The 18,281-nt window shown below is 37.6% G+C and overlaps 1 protein-coding gene across 2 annotated transcripts; it reads right to left on the bottom strand.

Moving 5' to 3' along the window:
* Positions 1–240: 240 nt before the first annotated feature.
* Positions 241–18,235, bottom strand: fam204a (family with sequence similarity 204 member A). Of its 2 annotated transcripts, none has more exons than XM_020646139.3 (7): positions 17,861–18,235; positions 17,601–17,685; positions 17,315–17,348; positions 16,920–17,025; positions 15,328–15,417; positions 2,038–2,147; positions 241–587 (listed from the first exon to the last, which is right to left on the bottom strand). In XM_020646139.3, exons 1-7 carry the CDS (start codon positions 18,086–18,088, stop codon positions 536–538), a joined length of 705 nt encoding a protein of 234 aa, XP_020501795.1. In that variant the 5' UTR covers positions 18,089–18,235; the 3' UTR covers positions 241–535. The 2 variants fall into 2 exon arrangements, with proteins under 2 accessions (XP_020501795.1, XP_020501796.1); XM_020646140.3 differs by having other exon boundaries at positions 16,920–17,022.
* Between the last annotated feature and the right edge of the window lie 46 nt (positions 18,236–18,281).

Genomic DNA, 18,281 nt, shown 5'->3' with positions numbered 1-18,281 from the left:
ACAGCAAAGCTTCCATTTCATGTCTCACCCCCTCCCCAAAATCACTTACTCAACTTCCAGTTTACAACTGCTCACAGCTGTTTACAACAGCCACATTTCATTTTCTACTCCCAAATCCTATCGCACATTATCCTGTACATTGCATTAGGGCCCTAATCTTTCCTTTCTCTTCCTTGGAAGAAGAAAAGAGCGCCTTCATGATTAACCCACTTTACAGCAATAAATAAACAAATCATCCAGTAATGTTCACCAGATTTAATTTGATGGGGGGAAAAAGGGCCAGAATGCTCAAGTCAGTAAAATGTAATGAAAAATTACACAATACAGACACCAATGGACACCATAGGAATTATTTGAATGCTCTGATTCCTCCACCCCCCCCCCCCCCCCTTTTCACACTCGCACTTTGTTGTATTTATTTTTTAATATACAAAGAGAATAAAAAAACACTGCTTTCAGCAAATTAACTTAACACACTTCCACACAACACCCCGCATACACACAAAAACACAGTCCTTCTTCTTTTCACAGATATTCACATGAAGCCCATGTTGCTTTTGGTTTCCCAACGTTTCTTTGCCTCAAACCTGCAACACAGAAAAACATTAAATGACTAAACATTTCATTAACACATGGAATATGGGTTAATCTCAGCCAGGATAACTCCTTTTAAAGGACAACACATTGTTCCAGAACAATTGAGATTTATAATATCACTGTCACTTTAAGACCATTTAACAGCTCTAAGTTAATGATATTAAAGCCCAACAAAGCCAGTACACCCTTTAAAAGAGAAATGGGCTTTCATTATTACAAAGTCAAACAATGGAATTGAAATGTAAAAAAAAAAGAAGGTATATGGAGAACTATTTTGTCAGTTGCTATTTGTAAATGCACCATTGAAAGTTGGCCTCTCCTCCCCCGCTCAATGAGTGAGAGAGTGGGCAAAGGGGAAGAAGGAGAAAGAGGGAGCAGCAAAGCAAGAACAAAGCAGGGCATCAAAGAAGACTTTTTTTTTTTTAAAGATTCATTTGTAGGTGCAGAGGGAGAGGACAGACAGAAGATAGAGGGGGAGGACAGAGGGAGAGGACAGAGGATAGAGGGTGAGGACAGAGGGAGAGGACAGGAGGGAGAGGACAGAGGATAGAGGGTGAGGACAGAGGGAGAGGACAGGAGGGAGAGGACAGAGGATAGAGGGTGAGGACAGAGGGAGAGGACAGATGGAGAGGACAGAGGATAGAGGGTGAGGACAGAGGGAGAGGACAGAGGACAGGAGGGAGAGGACAGAGGACAGAGGGAGAGGACAGAGGACAGGAGGGAGAGGACAGAGGGTAGAGGGAGAGGACAGAGGACAGAGGGAGAGGACAGAGGACAGAGGGAGAGGACAGAGGACAGAGGGAAAGGGCAGAGGACAGAGGTAGAGGACAGAGGGAGAGGACAGAGGACAGATGGAGAGGACAGAGGACAGATGGAGAGGACAGATGGAGAGGACAAAAGGAGAGGACAGAGGGAGAGGGAGAGGACAGAGGGAGAGGACAGAGGGAGAGGACAGAGGGAAAGGACAGAGGACAGAGGTAGAGGACAGAGGGAGAGGACAGAGGGAGAGGACAGAGGACAGATGGAGAGGACAGATGGAGAGGACAGATGGAGAGGACAGAGGACAAATGGAAAGGACAGAGAGAGAGGACAGAGAGAGAGGACAGAGACCAGGAATGAGAGAAAAAGTGTAAACTCATACACATTTCTTTTCCTTTGGCTAAGGTTCTGAGAAACATGTTTTGGTGTTCCTCCTTGTAATAAAATGGAAAACCCTGCTAAAATTCTGCATTTTAACATAACGGGAAATCTCACGGTCACCAAAGACTTTCAGGGTCATGACCAAAAACACTTTAACGAGCAGTTAAAGAAATGATCCTGACAGACTTAATCTCATCGTATTCACATATCAACAGCTCTATCTAATTGAAACCTATGTGTCACAAAAATGCACATAATATTCACACAAGATGAACATGAGGACAGAAAGAGCCATCGTACCCCCAGGCGATTTCATTCTTCCTTTTCTGCGCTGCCCTCAATGCTTCCTCTTCCTGTTTGCGCCGCACAAAGTCTCGGCAATCAGCAGCTTGAGCAATCTTCACAGCCAACTATTGAGAGGCAGATAGAGGAAACGATTATTAGAGAATAGAATCTGTCTGGTAAACAAAACTACTTTCTGATGTTTCAGTGAGGGCTCCAATGTGCTGTAAACCCCTTTACCACATAAAGCCTGTTACTGAGATGACCAAAACCCGAATACTTAAATCAGAAGGGGGGTTAACAGGGTATAACATTCACTAAGACTAATGTCCAAGAGTTTCCTCTACAGCATCATTAAGTACAGTTTACAAAGAAAGTTGAACATGATGCAGCAAGATGAAAACATCAGCACAAGGAAAGAACAGAAATAAAACACCAAATCTTGGTTCTTTGTGTTCTCCGTTTGCCATTATATTTTGTAATGGTGAAGAGACATCAATGTTTTCATTATGTGATGATTTTTTTCTCAAAAGATTAGCCCACGAGCCAAATGACAGAAAATGTACATGATTGAATAATCCTTTAGATCATGAGTTCAGGTAATGGAGCAACACACAGTACTTCTGATGGCCTTTCATACTTTTCAACACCCAGATAGAGAAATGTTCAGGTGAAGTAATACAGCATAAATAGAGGTTTAATTATCACTGGTGGTTAACGTATGAGTATTAATCAGCCTCTTTGTTTTATGTTGGGGTTAAATGCCCTAAAGCATTGTTTTTTTTAATTCTCTTATATTGAGCCTTTAGTTTGAGTCGTTTCAAGTGGAAATGTTTTTTTTAGCTCCTGGGTTTCAGTCTCACACATTCTTCCTTTTGTTGTTTAATTTACAAATGAAATAACTTAATGGGTAAACAATGTGAAGCAATGTTCAGCATTTTGCCATTTTTCCTATAACTCAAGAACATTGGCATGACGTTTTTTAACTCATCATCAGTGTAAAAGGGATTTTTCTGTTTGGAGTTGTAGCCTGTCTGCAGGCAGTCCCTGAAATCAGAAGTGAAGAGAAAGACTGTGACTGCAGGAAGCAAACATTCAAATCCCAGGGAAAGACATTTGTATTATGAAGCAGAATAATCCCAATAACCCCAGTCACGCAGAGGCACAGGAAACAAAGAGAAAAACCCTGCCTCTTCTGTCACTCCTGAGATAGGTTTATTATTCAAGCAAAGGCAAGGTTTGATAAACAACTTGGAACAATTTCACCAAACCTTTGGGTAATTCTCTGTAATATTCACAGTACAATCAGGGGGGAACCAAAGTCTTAAGGTAATGAAGAAATGTGCCACTGCTGCACCACTTGAAAAAAAAGACCTGCTGGAAAAAAATGTTTCAATTATAATTAAGTGGGATAAACTTTATTAGAAAGACTGAAACTAAAATATCTCCTAATGCATGCTGGGATTAAGCAGGTCAGAGCGAGCAGGCAGGAAAAATTAAACTCTAAAGGCTTTTTATCACCATATTTCAGGAACCAAGGGTGTAAAATGTTCTAATTTGGGATACATTAAAAGCCATAAAGGTCTTTCATAAAGATTAATGGTACTTTGCTTGGATTTAAGATAAGGGCTTCGGCTGGCTGCAAGTACTGGGCTCCGGCTGGGCCCTCAAGGCATTCATCTATACAGTCACTGGAAGATTTGTGAAAGTGTCTTCACAGCCTGAAGCGCACATACTATGACAGCTCTCCACTTCTTTGCCATTTTATAGGTTTAAATTCCTCAAATGATGTTTTTTCCTCTTAAAGAGAGTAAGAACTGGTGATTGCTTTTACATTTGCAGTAGATTTGCAGGCAGATTAAAACACTTATGCGTCTTCCCTGCTTCTGGTTGGATTGGTAGTGCTAATGCTTTTGAGAACCTGCAATGCACAAATAGATAAAACACCAGATGTTTATTGATTTTCTGACAAACTCTGAGAGCAGCTCCAGCTCTGTTTGCAGAGGGAAAAAAAGACTCATTGGCTCATTCTGTGAGCACATCACATGAAACTGCATAATGCTAAATAGTTTCATTTGGAGAATGACAGACAGATATCAAAAAAATTCTACGCCAGGATTACCCACATCTAGCTGCTCTCCTGTTGGGTTGCAACGGTTAAAAAAAAAAAAAGCCTTTCCAAACATTCTGAAAGCAAAATGAAAACCCACTTTCTTGCACCTCATTTCCCCCTCAAAAAATCCCAACATAGCATTACTAAATTCAAGGCATTAAAGGTCTTAATTTTCTCTCTGTCTTTATCAGTTTAGTCTACAGTCCCTGATTGTCTTTACTGGAGCTCAACATTAATGTCAACCAAGTTACCTAGGAGACAGAGCAGATCAAAGAGACAAAAAAACCCTCAAATGTCTGATTAATCAAGCCTGCAAACAGCTTATTTCTTTTAGCCTGCATGCAAGTATGAAAATGAGATTCCGAGAGCAGTACATTGTGCAGATTTGTTCATTCTTATCTGAACAAAGCCAGCGGCAGCTTATTTCATGGATCACTGGCACTGTCAGCGCTGTGGCGCTGAGCAGGTGACGGCTCCTCTTTCTGTGGCGAGAACAAAATTAGCAAAAAGTCGGCACAAATTAGCCTCTCATATTTTCAGTAATATGACATTATTTTTCATTTACTTTTTTGATCCACTTTTCAGGATTTTTCTCCCTCCCCCTGCGTGCATCTTAGTGCCAAATCCTTTCACATTAGAAGCTGGTGAAAAATAAGAATGCAAGTACAAAGCTGGAATAAAAGCAGAAGACTGGAAACCTCCTGCAGTCTTTGTTTACATGACTCTGATAGGCCAATTCCCTCCACTCCAACACATTTTAACATACAATTAGATGTCCATCACAACCATGTTTCTGTGCCTTGTGTCTGTCCCTTGTGTGGCCTGGGCACAGCCCACTTAAAACATGGTTTATTCAGAGGATTAATACTCTGACCTTTGGTAGATTTGAGGGCCACAAAAAAAACGTCCACAATGCTGGCACCGCAGCAGCAGCAGCTTAAGGCCACGAGGAAGGTTAGGTCAATAGACCTGTTTTCTGTTAACTCATGGGTCGTCATGGAGATACAAGCCACGACCAAAACATGGGGTACCAATCCCAAAAAATAAGAAAACAGCATTGCTGTTTTGTAAGCCATACAGTAGCTCAGACACATCAAAATAACAGCCCCACACTTTCCTTTATTCTGCTGTCTTTTCTACTGAGTCACTTCTTAAGTGTTCAATAAACTAAGCATTAGGAAGTCTTTATGAGCAGCACAGGATTTCTAAAAAACAGAGCATTAATCAGAAAGTACAAAGAGACAATAGCTGCATGAAAGATGAGAAAAATACATCTCCATGTGGATAAAGTGTAAAAGTTCCTATTAACAATAAGAAATAAATGATGGCTTTAAGGAAGAAATTGCCTTAAACCCATTCATAAATTTCCTATCCAGGAAGCCTCTTCCAATTAAAATGTGTGAGAGGTGGATTAACAAGGGCTATATGGCTTTGCCTCACTAAATCACCTCCCCGAGCTGCTCTGCTGCATTTGACGTGTAAACGATTAATGACCAGTCTAATTCCCTTATCACACTACCTTAATGCCTAAATAATGTGGCCTTAGTCAACTTTGGAAAGGAGGGCTATATAAGAAAGGAATGAATATCAGATTAGGCAGCTCCCGTGTTATTTCAGTATAATTTTTTGGAACTGAGGCGGAGGGGTAAGAAAATGTGTTTCCGGCATAAAGACTCTGTGTTGCAGTAACACTGAAATAACAAAGTTTCCTGTGGTTAGTGGATTTAACATCTCATATATTCATTGATCAATACTGATTGATAGTCACTTTTTTAATTTAGAAATTGATAAAGGTGTTGTGTCAGAAATGATTTCCCTTTAAAAGATAAATGAAGACTGCAGGCTTACATTTAACTGTTCAGGAAACATCCTGCTTGGCAATGTTACCTATTGTACAAAAGTGTTATTAGCAAAATATATCTAAAGAATCAAAAGTAAAGAATACTAAAACAATATTGTACTGCTGTATGTGGTTTCAATCTACTAACATACTTGATTAATAACAGCACATCTGCTTAGTGTAATTGAAACTTATATGTATCCCAAATTGTTAAACTATAACATCTGCAATTATATATTCAACAACAGCACAATCAGAATAAATCAATGAAAGCATAAGCACTTATTATGTGGAATTATTTCCATTGAAATGCAAATGCAGAGTCCAAAACTCTGAGTATTCACCCTGTGTGTTACTACATTACCACACTGTTTCTCTCCAAAGATTATCAGTCTTTCATGGGGCAGTCTCAAGAGTGTTTTGTAATCTTGTCTCCACTTTGACTAACAATATTACATGCCTAGCAAAAAGACAGCCACTCCAGGGAAAGCATAGTAGAAAAGCTATGCCTCCATTTTCTTCTTCTAGTCATCTGATTCAAGATACACATGACATCTCATCTTTAGGGAGTAGACAAAAAATAAATCTATGAAAGTTTGCCTGCTTTGTGCACATTCCATTATCTTGGCCCTTCTGAGTACGGTAGGCTTATTAGCAAGCTTTGAACTCACACTTACAATAATATGCCATCAACAGTTTTATAAGCTAATTAGAAAAAAACAGTTTAATTAATGAGTGACTGGCAATAAAACAGCAATCATGAAAAAAGAAACCAAGGGTGCTAAGCTTCCACTACCACCAATTAAGGCCTAATTACAAACAAATTATATATGTGTTTTGCTGTGGGCTTTAATTTAAAAAAAAATGTCTTTAATTAAGAGAGAAAACATGCTAATTAATTAAACAGCACACAAATCTACATTGAAAAGTATGCTTTGTCTATGAAGTAATTAATGAAATACAATAATCCAAATGAGATTCTACGGCATTTGATAAAAGCTTAGTACCCATTTCAAAATCCATTTCAAAATTAATGGGTGGAAATCTAATGTGAGTCATCCAGAGATACAATAAAAGTTCATTCAGTGATAAATTGCTTATGCTGTAGGAAAAATGAACAAAGAGGAGAGTTTCCCTAAACTCTCTATGAGGGGGCCCAGGGGGCTTGCAGGGGAGACAAAGTCAGCCTCTCTTATGTGGGGTGGGGAAAGTGGGAATCAGATAAAGCCCACTTCCCACAAAGGCACTGCTCATTAATTTTTTGATTACAAACACGGGGCATGGCAGGGAGAAGTTGATGAGAAGAAAAAGGTGTTAAATAACATGAATATCATGAAACAGTCTTAGTTCAGCTCTTTGTTTTAACTAAGCCACCATGTCTTCTACCAAAAAAATGCTTTGCCACCTTTGTTTCACAGTATTCAAGCATGGCTTTCAAAAGGGTAGCTTTCAAGGACAGTGGGTTTTTTTCCTTTCAGCTGCTGGCTCCATTGAAATACTAGCTGGATTATAATGAAGGATACTATTACCATCCTCAGGTTCAAACGCTATGAAAACCATGAATGGCTAAATGCATATTCTTATGGTTAATTATTGTAAGTTGAGTGATCCAACTGAGGGGGGTGGGGGGTGAATTTTAAACGATTTTCTACATCTAAAAAGAAAAAAAAGCCACTGGTCTAAAACGTCTAATAAGACTAACACAACTATGGTGAGCCAAATGGGGTTTAAAGTAAATTGTTAACAATTTATCAGAACACATGCACAGAAGAAGAGCAAGTAACAGTGTGTGCAACACAACATAAAGTAGAAATATCCAAAACCATATGTTGCACAGATGAAAAGCGATGTACAAAGGTCAAATAAACATGAACTGAAACGTCTTTCATTTAGCGTCAGTATAACACAAACAGAAATAACTGTTTTTAAATCATTAACAAAAATCTGTTTTTAAATAACTGTTTTTAAATCATTAACAAAAATCTGTTTTTGTTTTGTTCTGTGTTATTGTAATAACCGGTTTTATATAAGCTTAACTTATTTACAAACTTAACCATTAGGTCTGATTTTATTGGATTTTTGAAATGTGCTGATTTAACTGTTTCTTCCAGGTGTATAAGCTCTTACTGCATTAATGATTGAACAACTTAAACAGTCAAAAAGTCCAGAAAAGATTAAGAAATACACCAGAGTGGTTGAATGTCTCTGTAGTTGTAGTGTCAACAGTCGACTTGAATGAGAGCTTATAGGATCAGCTGGTATTGAAAGTACCACATTCATTAATCTAGGTACAAAACTTTTACGGGGCACTTTATAGATGTAAACTGGGACTTTAAGGATTTCTAACATTTTATATTTAAATAATAATGAATTCATTTTCAAGCATTTGAAGGACATCAATATAAAACAGTGATCCTATCAGGCTCCACTCCTTTGTGAGTAACCTTAAAACTTTCATTTTGATAAAGCTTATAGTCAGGGAGCAGCTCCGTGTTATGCTGCTATAGGCTTAGACTGCCGGGGGACCTGACACGTTGAACTCCTGTCTCTCCCCCTCTCTCTCTCTATCTGGATGCATATTCATGTCATATTACTGCATGTCACTAACTTTAAATCTTCATGAATCACTGAAGTTACTAACAGTATATCTTCAGCTATCTTGTATTGTAGGTTCCTCAGGATGGACGCTGTAACTCAAACTGCAATACTACTATTATCATTATTATAATTGTTAATATAAATCTTAGAGCTGCTTCACTCCAACTCCAATAATTAACATTATCAGCTAGGAAGAGGGTCGTTTCGGAGTCTCAGAAATAACAAAAACGTCCATAGGAGCAGGAGGGAATCCATTTTCCTTACAAGACAGAAACAAATGTCAGCCAGTTGATAATGCCAGTGGATACCATGATTGCTCTTCTTCTTGCCTCAACACATGTTTGATTCTGCTCAAGGTTTCTGCCTGCTGTGAAAAGGCAGTTTTTCCTTCCTACAGTTACTTTGCTCACAGTGGATTCATTTTGGGTTTCTGTAAACAATATTACCAAGAGTACAGACTAGACCTGCCCTTTTTGTAAAGTGTCTTGAGATAACATTTGTCATGAGTTTGGGCTATACAAATAAGAATTGATTGATAAAACGATAGGAACATTTACTGAGCCTTTATTGTGAAGCTCTTTTGGACTAAAAAGTTAAACTCCCTCAGAACAATTTTGTTGTTTTTTTTGCTATGGTGCCATTTGTAACTTGCTACTTTCCTAATGGAAGGAGCGAGAATGAATCCAACTGCAAGTGAACTTGACAACTCCTATCGTGACAGCCTAAGAGAGGTTTTGTTTTGAAGTGGTAATGTCATTCTAATAATTTTGTTGAGTGCTATGGGGTAAATGTAAGCTCTAACATGGTGTGACAGTCTTTTGTGGGGATACATACTCACTTACTTTATATAAAATACAGCTCCTGACTATTTTTAAAAGACAGTGGCACTAATTGGTAAATAGAAGAAAGAGCAAGGAGTATCACTTCTTGAATGAAGGTTTTTTGTATGAAATACTACAATGGGAAGGAGGATTTGATTTACAAAGAAATGACTGAACAGGAGCAGAAATCTTAAGGTTACAGAACAATTATCACTTTTAAATCTTTTAATTTTAATTTAAATCTAATCAAATCTATTTGTTCAATCAGAATGTCAAAAGTACATTTATCATTTTATTTACTTGAATGTACTCAAGGTTACTGTTTAATTCATTAAGTACATACGGTTGGCTTTTATCAGATGTAGAAGAGTTCACGTGCAGATTGTCAAAGGATCAATCAAAGGACTCTTAACATTTCTTATAAATCAAAATGAATAAAATGGGCAGCTGATTGTGAGTTCTTTCTATATCATATGTTTTCTATTTCAGTCCAAAATGTGTCAGTTAAAGTTAAACTTTTCAGAAGATGTGGGTAAGACTGGTATTATACTTAACAGCAAATCTAGTTTACAAAGGCCAAAATAGTCTGATACAAGATCAACATTGGTATAACACTTTGACAAAATAGAGTTAAAAATTCCATTTGGATATCAATCAATCTTTATTTTTATAAGACCCTAAACAAAAAGCAGGTAAAAAACCTTACTCATTGTTATATTAAACAAGGACCCAATCCATCATGAGCACTTAGCAACATTCAGCAGAGATACGGTGGTAAAAACTTAATTTTAAGAGGCAGACATCTTTTTGGCAAAACCAGGCTCATGATGAACAGCCTCCTGCAGAAACAGCACCGGGTTTAAAAAATGGGATAAATATAAATCCATAAATTTCTAAAGACTTGAGCTGACAAAATGACAAATTCAATATTTAAGAAGAAACATTTACTTGGTTGTTAAGCGTAATAAAAAGAAAACAACCAAATCAACTTGAACCAACACATTGCCTATTTCCCTCTACAGCAGGTCAGAGTTTATTAAAGGGGGCAAGGGGAGATCCACTTTGATCTGTGTTTGCAATGAGTATAGCTTTTTGCATATGCAAACTTACATCTCTTACCTCCAGCAAGTAGTTTTACATTCAGTTGACAAGCCTGAATAAATGCTGTATTTAATTTTCCATTTTTTTAACCAGTAAGAATGTTAAGTTAAATCCTTAATGTATAAATGTCTTCTTATTCTTATTTGTTTATATCTTAAGTGCTTATTTACTATGTATCTATTCTTAAATTGTTTTATTTGCTTTGATAACCTGCTGCTGTAACACCACAGTTTCCCAGTTTGGGATGAATAAAGTAATTCTATTCCATTCTATATATAGGCTTATTTACCAGAACAGCTGCACACTGAAGCTGTCAAATGAAAACTTATGGTTGCCATCAAGCTTCCTGACAGTCGGTGAGCTGATGTACTAAACGTGTTACTTAATGCTAATTGCTGAACACAAGCCCATACAACTTGCAGTGTAACATAATATGATATCAATGGAGGGGGACTTTTACTATGTAATGTTAACTAAAAGGACTACTTTGAGGCAATGAGCTTTATCATTACTTTATGTCTTTTTGGGCTTGTGAAAGGAAATCTAAACATTTTGAGAAGGATCAACACACATCTGTAAAGAAAGAAACCCTATTGGCTGGAATAAAATAAATATATTACAGAGCTTTGTCTCAATAAAGTAGTCAAATAATATTTTGTAACACAAAAGGGGGATTTCTTTGCAACATCTTCGTGGGTGTTAATACTTTCATTTCAAAACAGGGCATGTCTTCAAGAATGCATCTAAAACAAAGACTCATCGCCTTGGGAAATGTTTAAGAACTGTAAAGAGGAAAAACCTGAACCTGCAATATCCGAGCAGCACGTCTCAGAAGTTTGACAGATGAAAGAACACATATCTTGAAATTTGTAAAGCGCCTTGACAATAGTTTTCTCCCCAAATTGTTTTAATGTTCAGATTAAAAAGAAGAAAGTAGAGCAAATGAAAATCATTAATTGATTTGGGAGAGCTGAAAACAGCAGAAACAAACATTTTAGTCTTTTAAAAGGGGGGATTCTGACAGCAAGCTCTCTATCTTCCTTACATTTCCCTATGCTTTGAGGAGATAAGTGGGAAACGGTTAGATTGAGGATGAAAATACACTGAAACATTTTCATCCAGCTTGTACCAGCACTTGCTCTACAAAACAATGCCTAGAGGGACAAACAGGTCTCTTTAGTTCCTCATAGCTGTCACAATGCTTTTGCATTTTTTGCAAAGAAACTCGGCACCTATTCTTCCAGTGAATAGCCTGCCACAGTCCTGTCTTGGTGTTATGACCGTAAACAAATTAAACATCTAAGCCATTCTGCACCAAATGAGCCACTCAATTAGAACCTTGAAATTGATTCTGGCCACTGCAGGGATTATTGATCCTTTATATGTTTGTCACAGTTTCCTGTAAAAAGTGAACAGGAACGTTGTAAACAAACATATTTGTCATAATGCTATCTGCAATACAGACTGCATAGTTTAAGATTTACTAATTTGTTACTTATTCAGAATCCTTTGAAGTTTTGGCTTAAAGCTGCTAATTCTCTTCAATTTTTCATTTCTGCCTTTTCCAATATACAAAAGTAAACAATAAAGAGCTGTATGCCACATAGGTTTGGGAGACTTTTAGACGGCCAATTGACTATAATCTTGTGCAATGAAGTAATCACTCTAAAACAATGAGTCTTGGCTGCCAGACTGCTGTCACTTCCCATCATGCTCTGGCAAACTCAGAGGCAGGTGCCAGGGAAGCAAGAACCTCGGCCTGGGCTAAAACCAATCCACAGGCGCTCTAAGAGGCTTTTTGAAAGTACAGAGCAGGTGCCACTCATAAGAGCTTTTTAAACAACTTCCATTTGATCACATTGCTCCCAGTTAAGATAGGGAATGATGTTTATATCTATTACACAGTTCAGGCACTGGGGCCATGGAAATGCAATGAACAGTACAAATTCTTATTTTTTACATTTTAAGCAAATAATCTTTCTTTTTGCAGCCTTCTGATTCATTCTGGAATGTGACTTTTTCCACAAATATAGATCTATGTATTTTTAGAAGCAGGAACAGGTAAACAGTCTCCTCTAATGTTTACAGTTTGTGTTGTCTTCCCTTGCAGATTGCTCGACTGTAACAGTGTGAGAGATTATTGAAGTGAAAGTATCAATTAACATCATGTTACTCAACATTTGATGAGTAACAGTTGAGGATATTTTTAGACTTCGATGTGCATTAAACCAACCTGGTTTAATTGTCAATACAAACTACATTATTTGTGTAAGTTATAACTTGTTTCTTTGAGATAGCTCATAACGTGTACATAAAAAACCCCGTGGAAAACTTGTCTACTACTCTTCAGTCTCATTCACTCACAATGAATATGTAACATGTATCTAAGTAATCTGTACACTTAAACAGGGTGAATGTGTTTCCTCACAGAGCCAGGCTGTTTAATGTTTATGCTAGGCTAACTGGCTACTGGCTCTACTTTGTACTATTTTTGTTATGGGTTAGGGTTAGGGTTATACCTCCACAACAGTGATTTCTTATTTTGTCTAATCCTCTGCAAAGTAACAGAGTATCAAAAGTCATCAAATGTAGTGCTAATCATATAAATAAATTAAACTTCAGTTTTTGGGATTTAAAAGAAAGATTCAGTGACTATAGCTCTGTGTTTTGCAATCATTGATTTACTAAAACCCTTGCTTGTTTCTTCTCCATAACATTCACAACAGAGTTTATGGGTGTAAGTTTAAAGCTGACCACCGAGCTAATCTGGACTAACCAGATATAGTATCTAACATAACTAAAGGGGTAGTTCATTCTTTAAGTGGGGTTGTATGAGGTACTTGTCAATAGTAAGTGCATTGGCCATGGTAGTGGCCAATGCACTTTTAGAAAAAGTGACCCTTATGTCCTCAAAAAGAATGTATGGTAAGTGTATAGAGAAAATTCTCACCAAAGAAAAATCCAAGCAAAAAAAAAAAACAAGTTTACAGCGACTATGTCATACTGTCTCATGCTATTTGCAGTCATGAATGCTCACAGATGGTTACTGTGATCTTTTAGACTTAAACAACGTGTGATTCCCTGGGTGGAAGGCTTCTAACCCATGAGGGGACAAACACTCATCTACTGTGTTTTACATACAAGACTCAACCAAAGGCTGAGTTGAGATGAAACAGATTCAAGTTCTGTCTTCTCACAGAGGACATTGTTGACCTCTCCGTTCTCTTTCTGTGTTTTCTGCCGTTTAACTTGGTTAACTAAATTTTAAATATATGAATCTTTATTGTTTGTTTGTCTTCATCGTTAGTGCACTAACACTGTTTTTTGCGCTGCCAGCAGCACCCATTTTCTATTCAAAACCAATGCAGTTTAGCGCTTAGCATCCTAAGTGCAAAAACGAATGCAGCATCAGATGTTTGTTTGTCGCTGAGCTCACAGTGCTCTCACTTGAAAATTGTTCAACAGAGGAAAAATGTGGGACAGACAGTGCAGACTCAACAGGTTTTAAAGAGTGAAGAGCGAGGAGGGAACTTCTGTGGTAACTGGAGGACAAGAGAGGTCCCAAGTTACCTGGTGATGCAGATTTGTAAACTGTGAGCCCATGTCCATGAACCCGAAGTGGTAAAAACAGTACTTCAAGACCAGAAGATACCAGCAGCTCACATACACCTGCAGTCTGCAGCACCCACCATCCAGAATCCCCTCCTATACTGAGCATCAGTGTTTTACACACAAACTTCAAAATTTGACAAATTAAATGGGAAAACCTGAAAAGCCTAATAGAAATCTGTCTTCAAAGTAAGTTTTCAGCTGGAACTATTTATTATTGCATAATGACAGAACCCATGGTTTGCACAATATGTTTACTAGATCAAGATGAGTCAGGTAAGGTAACTTTATTTCCACCTGTAGGGACGTTTGGTTCACAGTGAGTGAGTGGGAATTATTTTACACACAAAAGACAGCACAGAACATGATACTAAAGCCCTAAGTAAAAAAACAAGATACAGTAACCCATCGGTAAGTAAAAGACAAATAAAAACAAGATAAAAATAAGACTATACCATATGAATTAACTAAATTGCTGGTCATGTCCCCATATTCTATCATCAGGTCACTCCCATGTTTATGATGAGTTACATAGAGAATTATTAAAAGCAGAAATTGTCTTGGCAATTCAGAGTGAGGGAAAATATTTTCTATTCCAGCACTCCTGCCTATTTTGGAACTCTGCAACAATCCAGGTATGACAAAGAAATGTGAGCCCACAGTGTTATTCATGTTTGTGTTGCTATTATTGAAAGATGAAAAAGGTATGGGATGCTGTAAGCACAATATATCATGAAACAAAGAAGTTTGACTTTCATGCTCAAAGTATAGCAATTCCCCCGTTGGAAACGTAACGTCGCATCTGTATGTCTTTCTAACCACAATTATATGTGTGTGTGGGCTACATTTTATTCTAAATTAGTTTCAAACCACTTGATCCTTGATGCCTGCAAAGGCGGTTAGCTACAAAACTTCAGGCACCGCATTTAGGGCCATGTTCACTTCAAAGGTATGAAACTCTTACCTGGAGAATGATTTAACAGTTGGCTTGAAAGCAATGTACCCTTCATTAAAAAGCAGAGCCAAAAGTCCTTTAGACACTGCAGCACTTCAAAACTAAGGGGAGGGCTTTCCATTAACTCAATGGAAAAGGGCTGCAGGACTGAATGGCGGCTGTCTGCATATGTTTTTGTTCCCCTATGTCTTTGCAGTAGAAATTGCCACGGATCCATTAGGCTGATTTGTCACAGCAGGGGAACCCCAAAGATCTTATCAGCACAACGTACCTCTCGAGTGGCGAGTCTGTCGCTCATCTCCTCTGCCTTTGCAGTGTCCCCTTCAGCTATGGCCCTCTCTGTGCTCTTTTCTAGGCCGGACTGTAGAGGAGGGGGAAAGAAATTCAGATTTTTTTTTTTTTTTTTTTTTAAATGGGGTAGAGAGAGAAAAAAATCAAAGACTAACTTCAAAAGTCCCCAGGGCCTTATTTTTAATATGATTGCCATTACTACAAATATGTAGATTTCTCTTCACAAATGAAAACCTTTCTGATTGGATATTAGTGGGGAAATCTTAGAAATGCTACAGGAGATTACCAAACATAAATGTGACTCTTTAATTACACATTTCCATTACAGGCCTAAGCAGAGGGGGATGCAGAGAAGCCTCTGGTTACTGATGGCAAGACAGTTCTGCTGTGATGAGCTTATTTGAGGAAGCGGAGCGCCAGATTCCTTCAGCCCCCAAAATTTTCATTATGGTAAAAATTACACTGGAAAGAGGCTGTAATTATTAAAGTGCCTCCTCTGATGTTTTGTTTGACCTCTTACAGAACAAACAACACCAACATGCTTCGGAAATCAAACTTTTTTTAAGCATCTTTTGCTTTATTTATTTATTTATTTTTTACTGTCTGCATACAAAGTTTTAGCTGACCTTACTTAAGTTGTGATGTCAGCTGTTGTCAATTGAATCTTACAAACCATACTCAAATTGATAGAAATGCTGGTAGAAGATCAGTCTATTACTTCTTTCTGCGGTGGAAGATTTTTTCTTTAAATGAAAGAGTTTAAAACTCAACAGAAATAATACATATAGTATCAATGAATTATAAAACCTTAATTTGTGGGATGAAGGAAACCCTCATTTATGTGACAAGTGCTGTTTCTTTCAACTTATTAATAATTTCCTGTATGCTTTCATAGTCAGCTTATTCAAAGTGAGGCTAAATAACTCAATTTTATGCTTGGAGATAAATTAAGCAAAAACATACTCGAAAATAATAATTTGAAGGAATTCCCAGATGAAATGAGAACAGTTACAAATCACTGGGTCTGTTATAAGGATCATGAAGCTTGCAAATATTTTTGCTTCATTGGCAAATTGAAATACTATGCAGACTATGTGATCTTTAAATGCAGAGTTTATAACAGAATAAAGAAAATGAGATATATTTTTTAATTGACAAATTCTACAGCAGTTGTAGTACAGGCACAATTATCATCCAACAGTTATTTTAATGGTTCCAGCTGCAAAAACAGAGGCTGCAAAAAGGGGATTCTAACCCTCTCTAAACCTCTGAAGCAGAACTCACACTTTCACTCGGTGTCTACTGCAGCTAAACCTACAATTGACTGTAATCTGAAACACACAGGAAAGGAGATCCATCCAAATCTTATCACTTAACATAGCCAAACATAATCCTAAATATTCATCTTAGTGTCAGGTCCCATTAGCAGAAGGATCTTCAAATCCAAATGTCATATAAAACAATAAAGGACACAATGAAAACACAAAAGATGAGAAGGTGTTACTAGCAGCTATGACTGACACACAGTATTAAACCTCAACAGATAAGTTGGTAGGCAGGAGTCTTTGTTACCTTTGGAGGGGGTTCAGAACATGGGGGTGGATGAAATCGATCATTTACACCAAAATACTGCTTCAGCTCATCCCAGTGCTTCTCCCGCTCTTCCTGAAGCTTACTGCTGGCAGAGAAAATGTGGGTTAATGTTCATAAAAAGTAGTTCAGCACTGTGAGGAGGCATCATTGTTACAATCACATATCCTTCTAATTTATTTAAACAAACCATGTTTTCTTTTTACCGCCTTAAGGATTCAAGCCTTATACCTTGTTGCATGAGATCTCAGAAAGGACTGCCCACATTTCTTAATTCGACAGTCAACACTTTTAGCTTCTTACATACAGTAGCATAGTTGGATGACATGCCACGTTTGTGATCTAATATCGCTGGTTTGATATTATAATTGTGGTACCTTGTGTCTGTAGGTTCCTCACTCTTTGTTCCTGCTGTATGACATAAGACACTTGGTTAAAGGTTATTACATTCATTTATTAAAGATTTGCATCAAAGCAGCAAAGGATAACAGTTGTCCAATTAATATAATTTATTACAGTATTAACAGGGGGACATAAAGTTCTATGTATAAAAGAACGTTTATTTTATTCAGATTTTTTATCTGAGTAGAAGGCCTATATGAAAAATACATCCTCACAGATGCATCAACATATAACATGTGTTTATTATATTATCATTGACACCTTTTTTGGGTCGTCTTCTTTTTCGTCTTCTGATGAGTGGCATTGCCTTCATTTCAGCATTTTTCTTCTGTAGATGCTGAAATTTCTTAAACACAGACAAAGACTGAATTCACAATATTGCTTACAAGATTTGACATTAGGAGCTTTCTCATAAAAAAAGAACGCAAACCGTCTCTTGCAAACAACAACGAGACTATAAACCCTATGGTTTAAGCAGAAAGGATATTCAAATGAGCTGAAAACATACTAATTCAACATACTTGCCACATTTCCTGGGATATACCAGGCATACTGACTAAATCAGCAGCAGCCCCTGAGTCTTTGTTTTCCCCGGCAGAGCCCAACTTTTGAGCAGAGCTGTCGCCCTCCGCCTCCTCTTCCTCTTCCTCCTCCTTCTTCTCCTCAACATTATGCTTCGTGTCATCCTGCTCGTCATCTGAACTCAGGTCCTCTTCAGTCAAATCTTTCGGCAGGAGTCCGTTGTACATTCTGATTTGTTACTTAACAATCAGATAGAACCGCAATTTTTCATTTTATTTATTTAAAACGCTTAAAATTGGGTAAAAAATAGATATACTTTGACCGCAGTTACTTGATCAGGCGCTTATTTCCGGGTAAATACGCTGACGTCTCTGTAAGATGTTGCCAATTGGCTGATAGCTGGTTACGTTTAACCCGTGA

The sequence above is a fragment of the Labrus bergylta genome, chromosome 10 (genome assembly GCF_963930695.1).
Source record: "Labrus bergylta chromosome 10, fLabBer1.1, whole genome shotgun sequence".
In the NCBI taxonomy this organism is placed as follows: domain Eukaryota; kingdom Metazoa; phylum Chordata; class Actinopteri; order Labriformes; family Labridae; genus Labrus; species Labrus bergylta.
Note: the sequence above shows the minus strand (reverse complement) of the source record. Positions and strands in the feature narration are given on the sequence as shown.

What these genes read in the sequence shown, in the direction of transcription:
- fam204a (XM_020646139.3), bottom strand. Translation starts at nt 18,088, where the DNA reads ATGTACAACGGACTCCTGCCGAAAGATTTGACTGAAGAGGACCTGAGT. An exon ending in TATCCCAGGAAATGTGGCAA is followed by an intron (nt 17,686 to 17,860) that starts GTATGTTGAATT and finishes TCTGTGTTTAAG; the next exon opens with AAATTTCAGCATCTACAGAA. An exon ending in AAGAAGACGACCCAAAAAAG is followed by an intron (nt 17,349 to 17,600) that starts GTGTCAATGATA and finishes TATGTCATACAG; the next exon opens with CAGGAACAAAGAGTGAGGAA.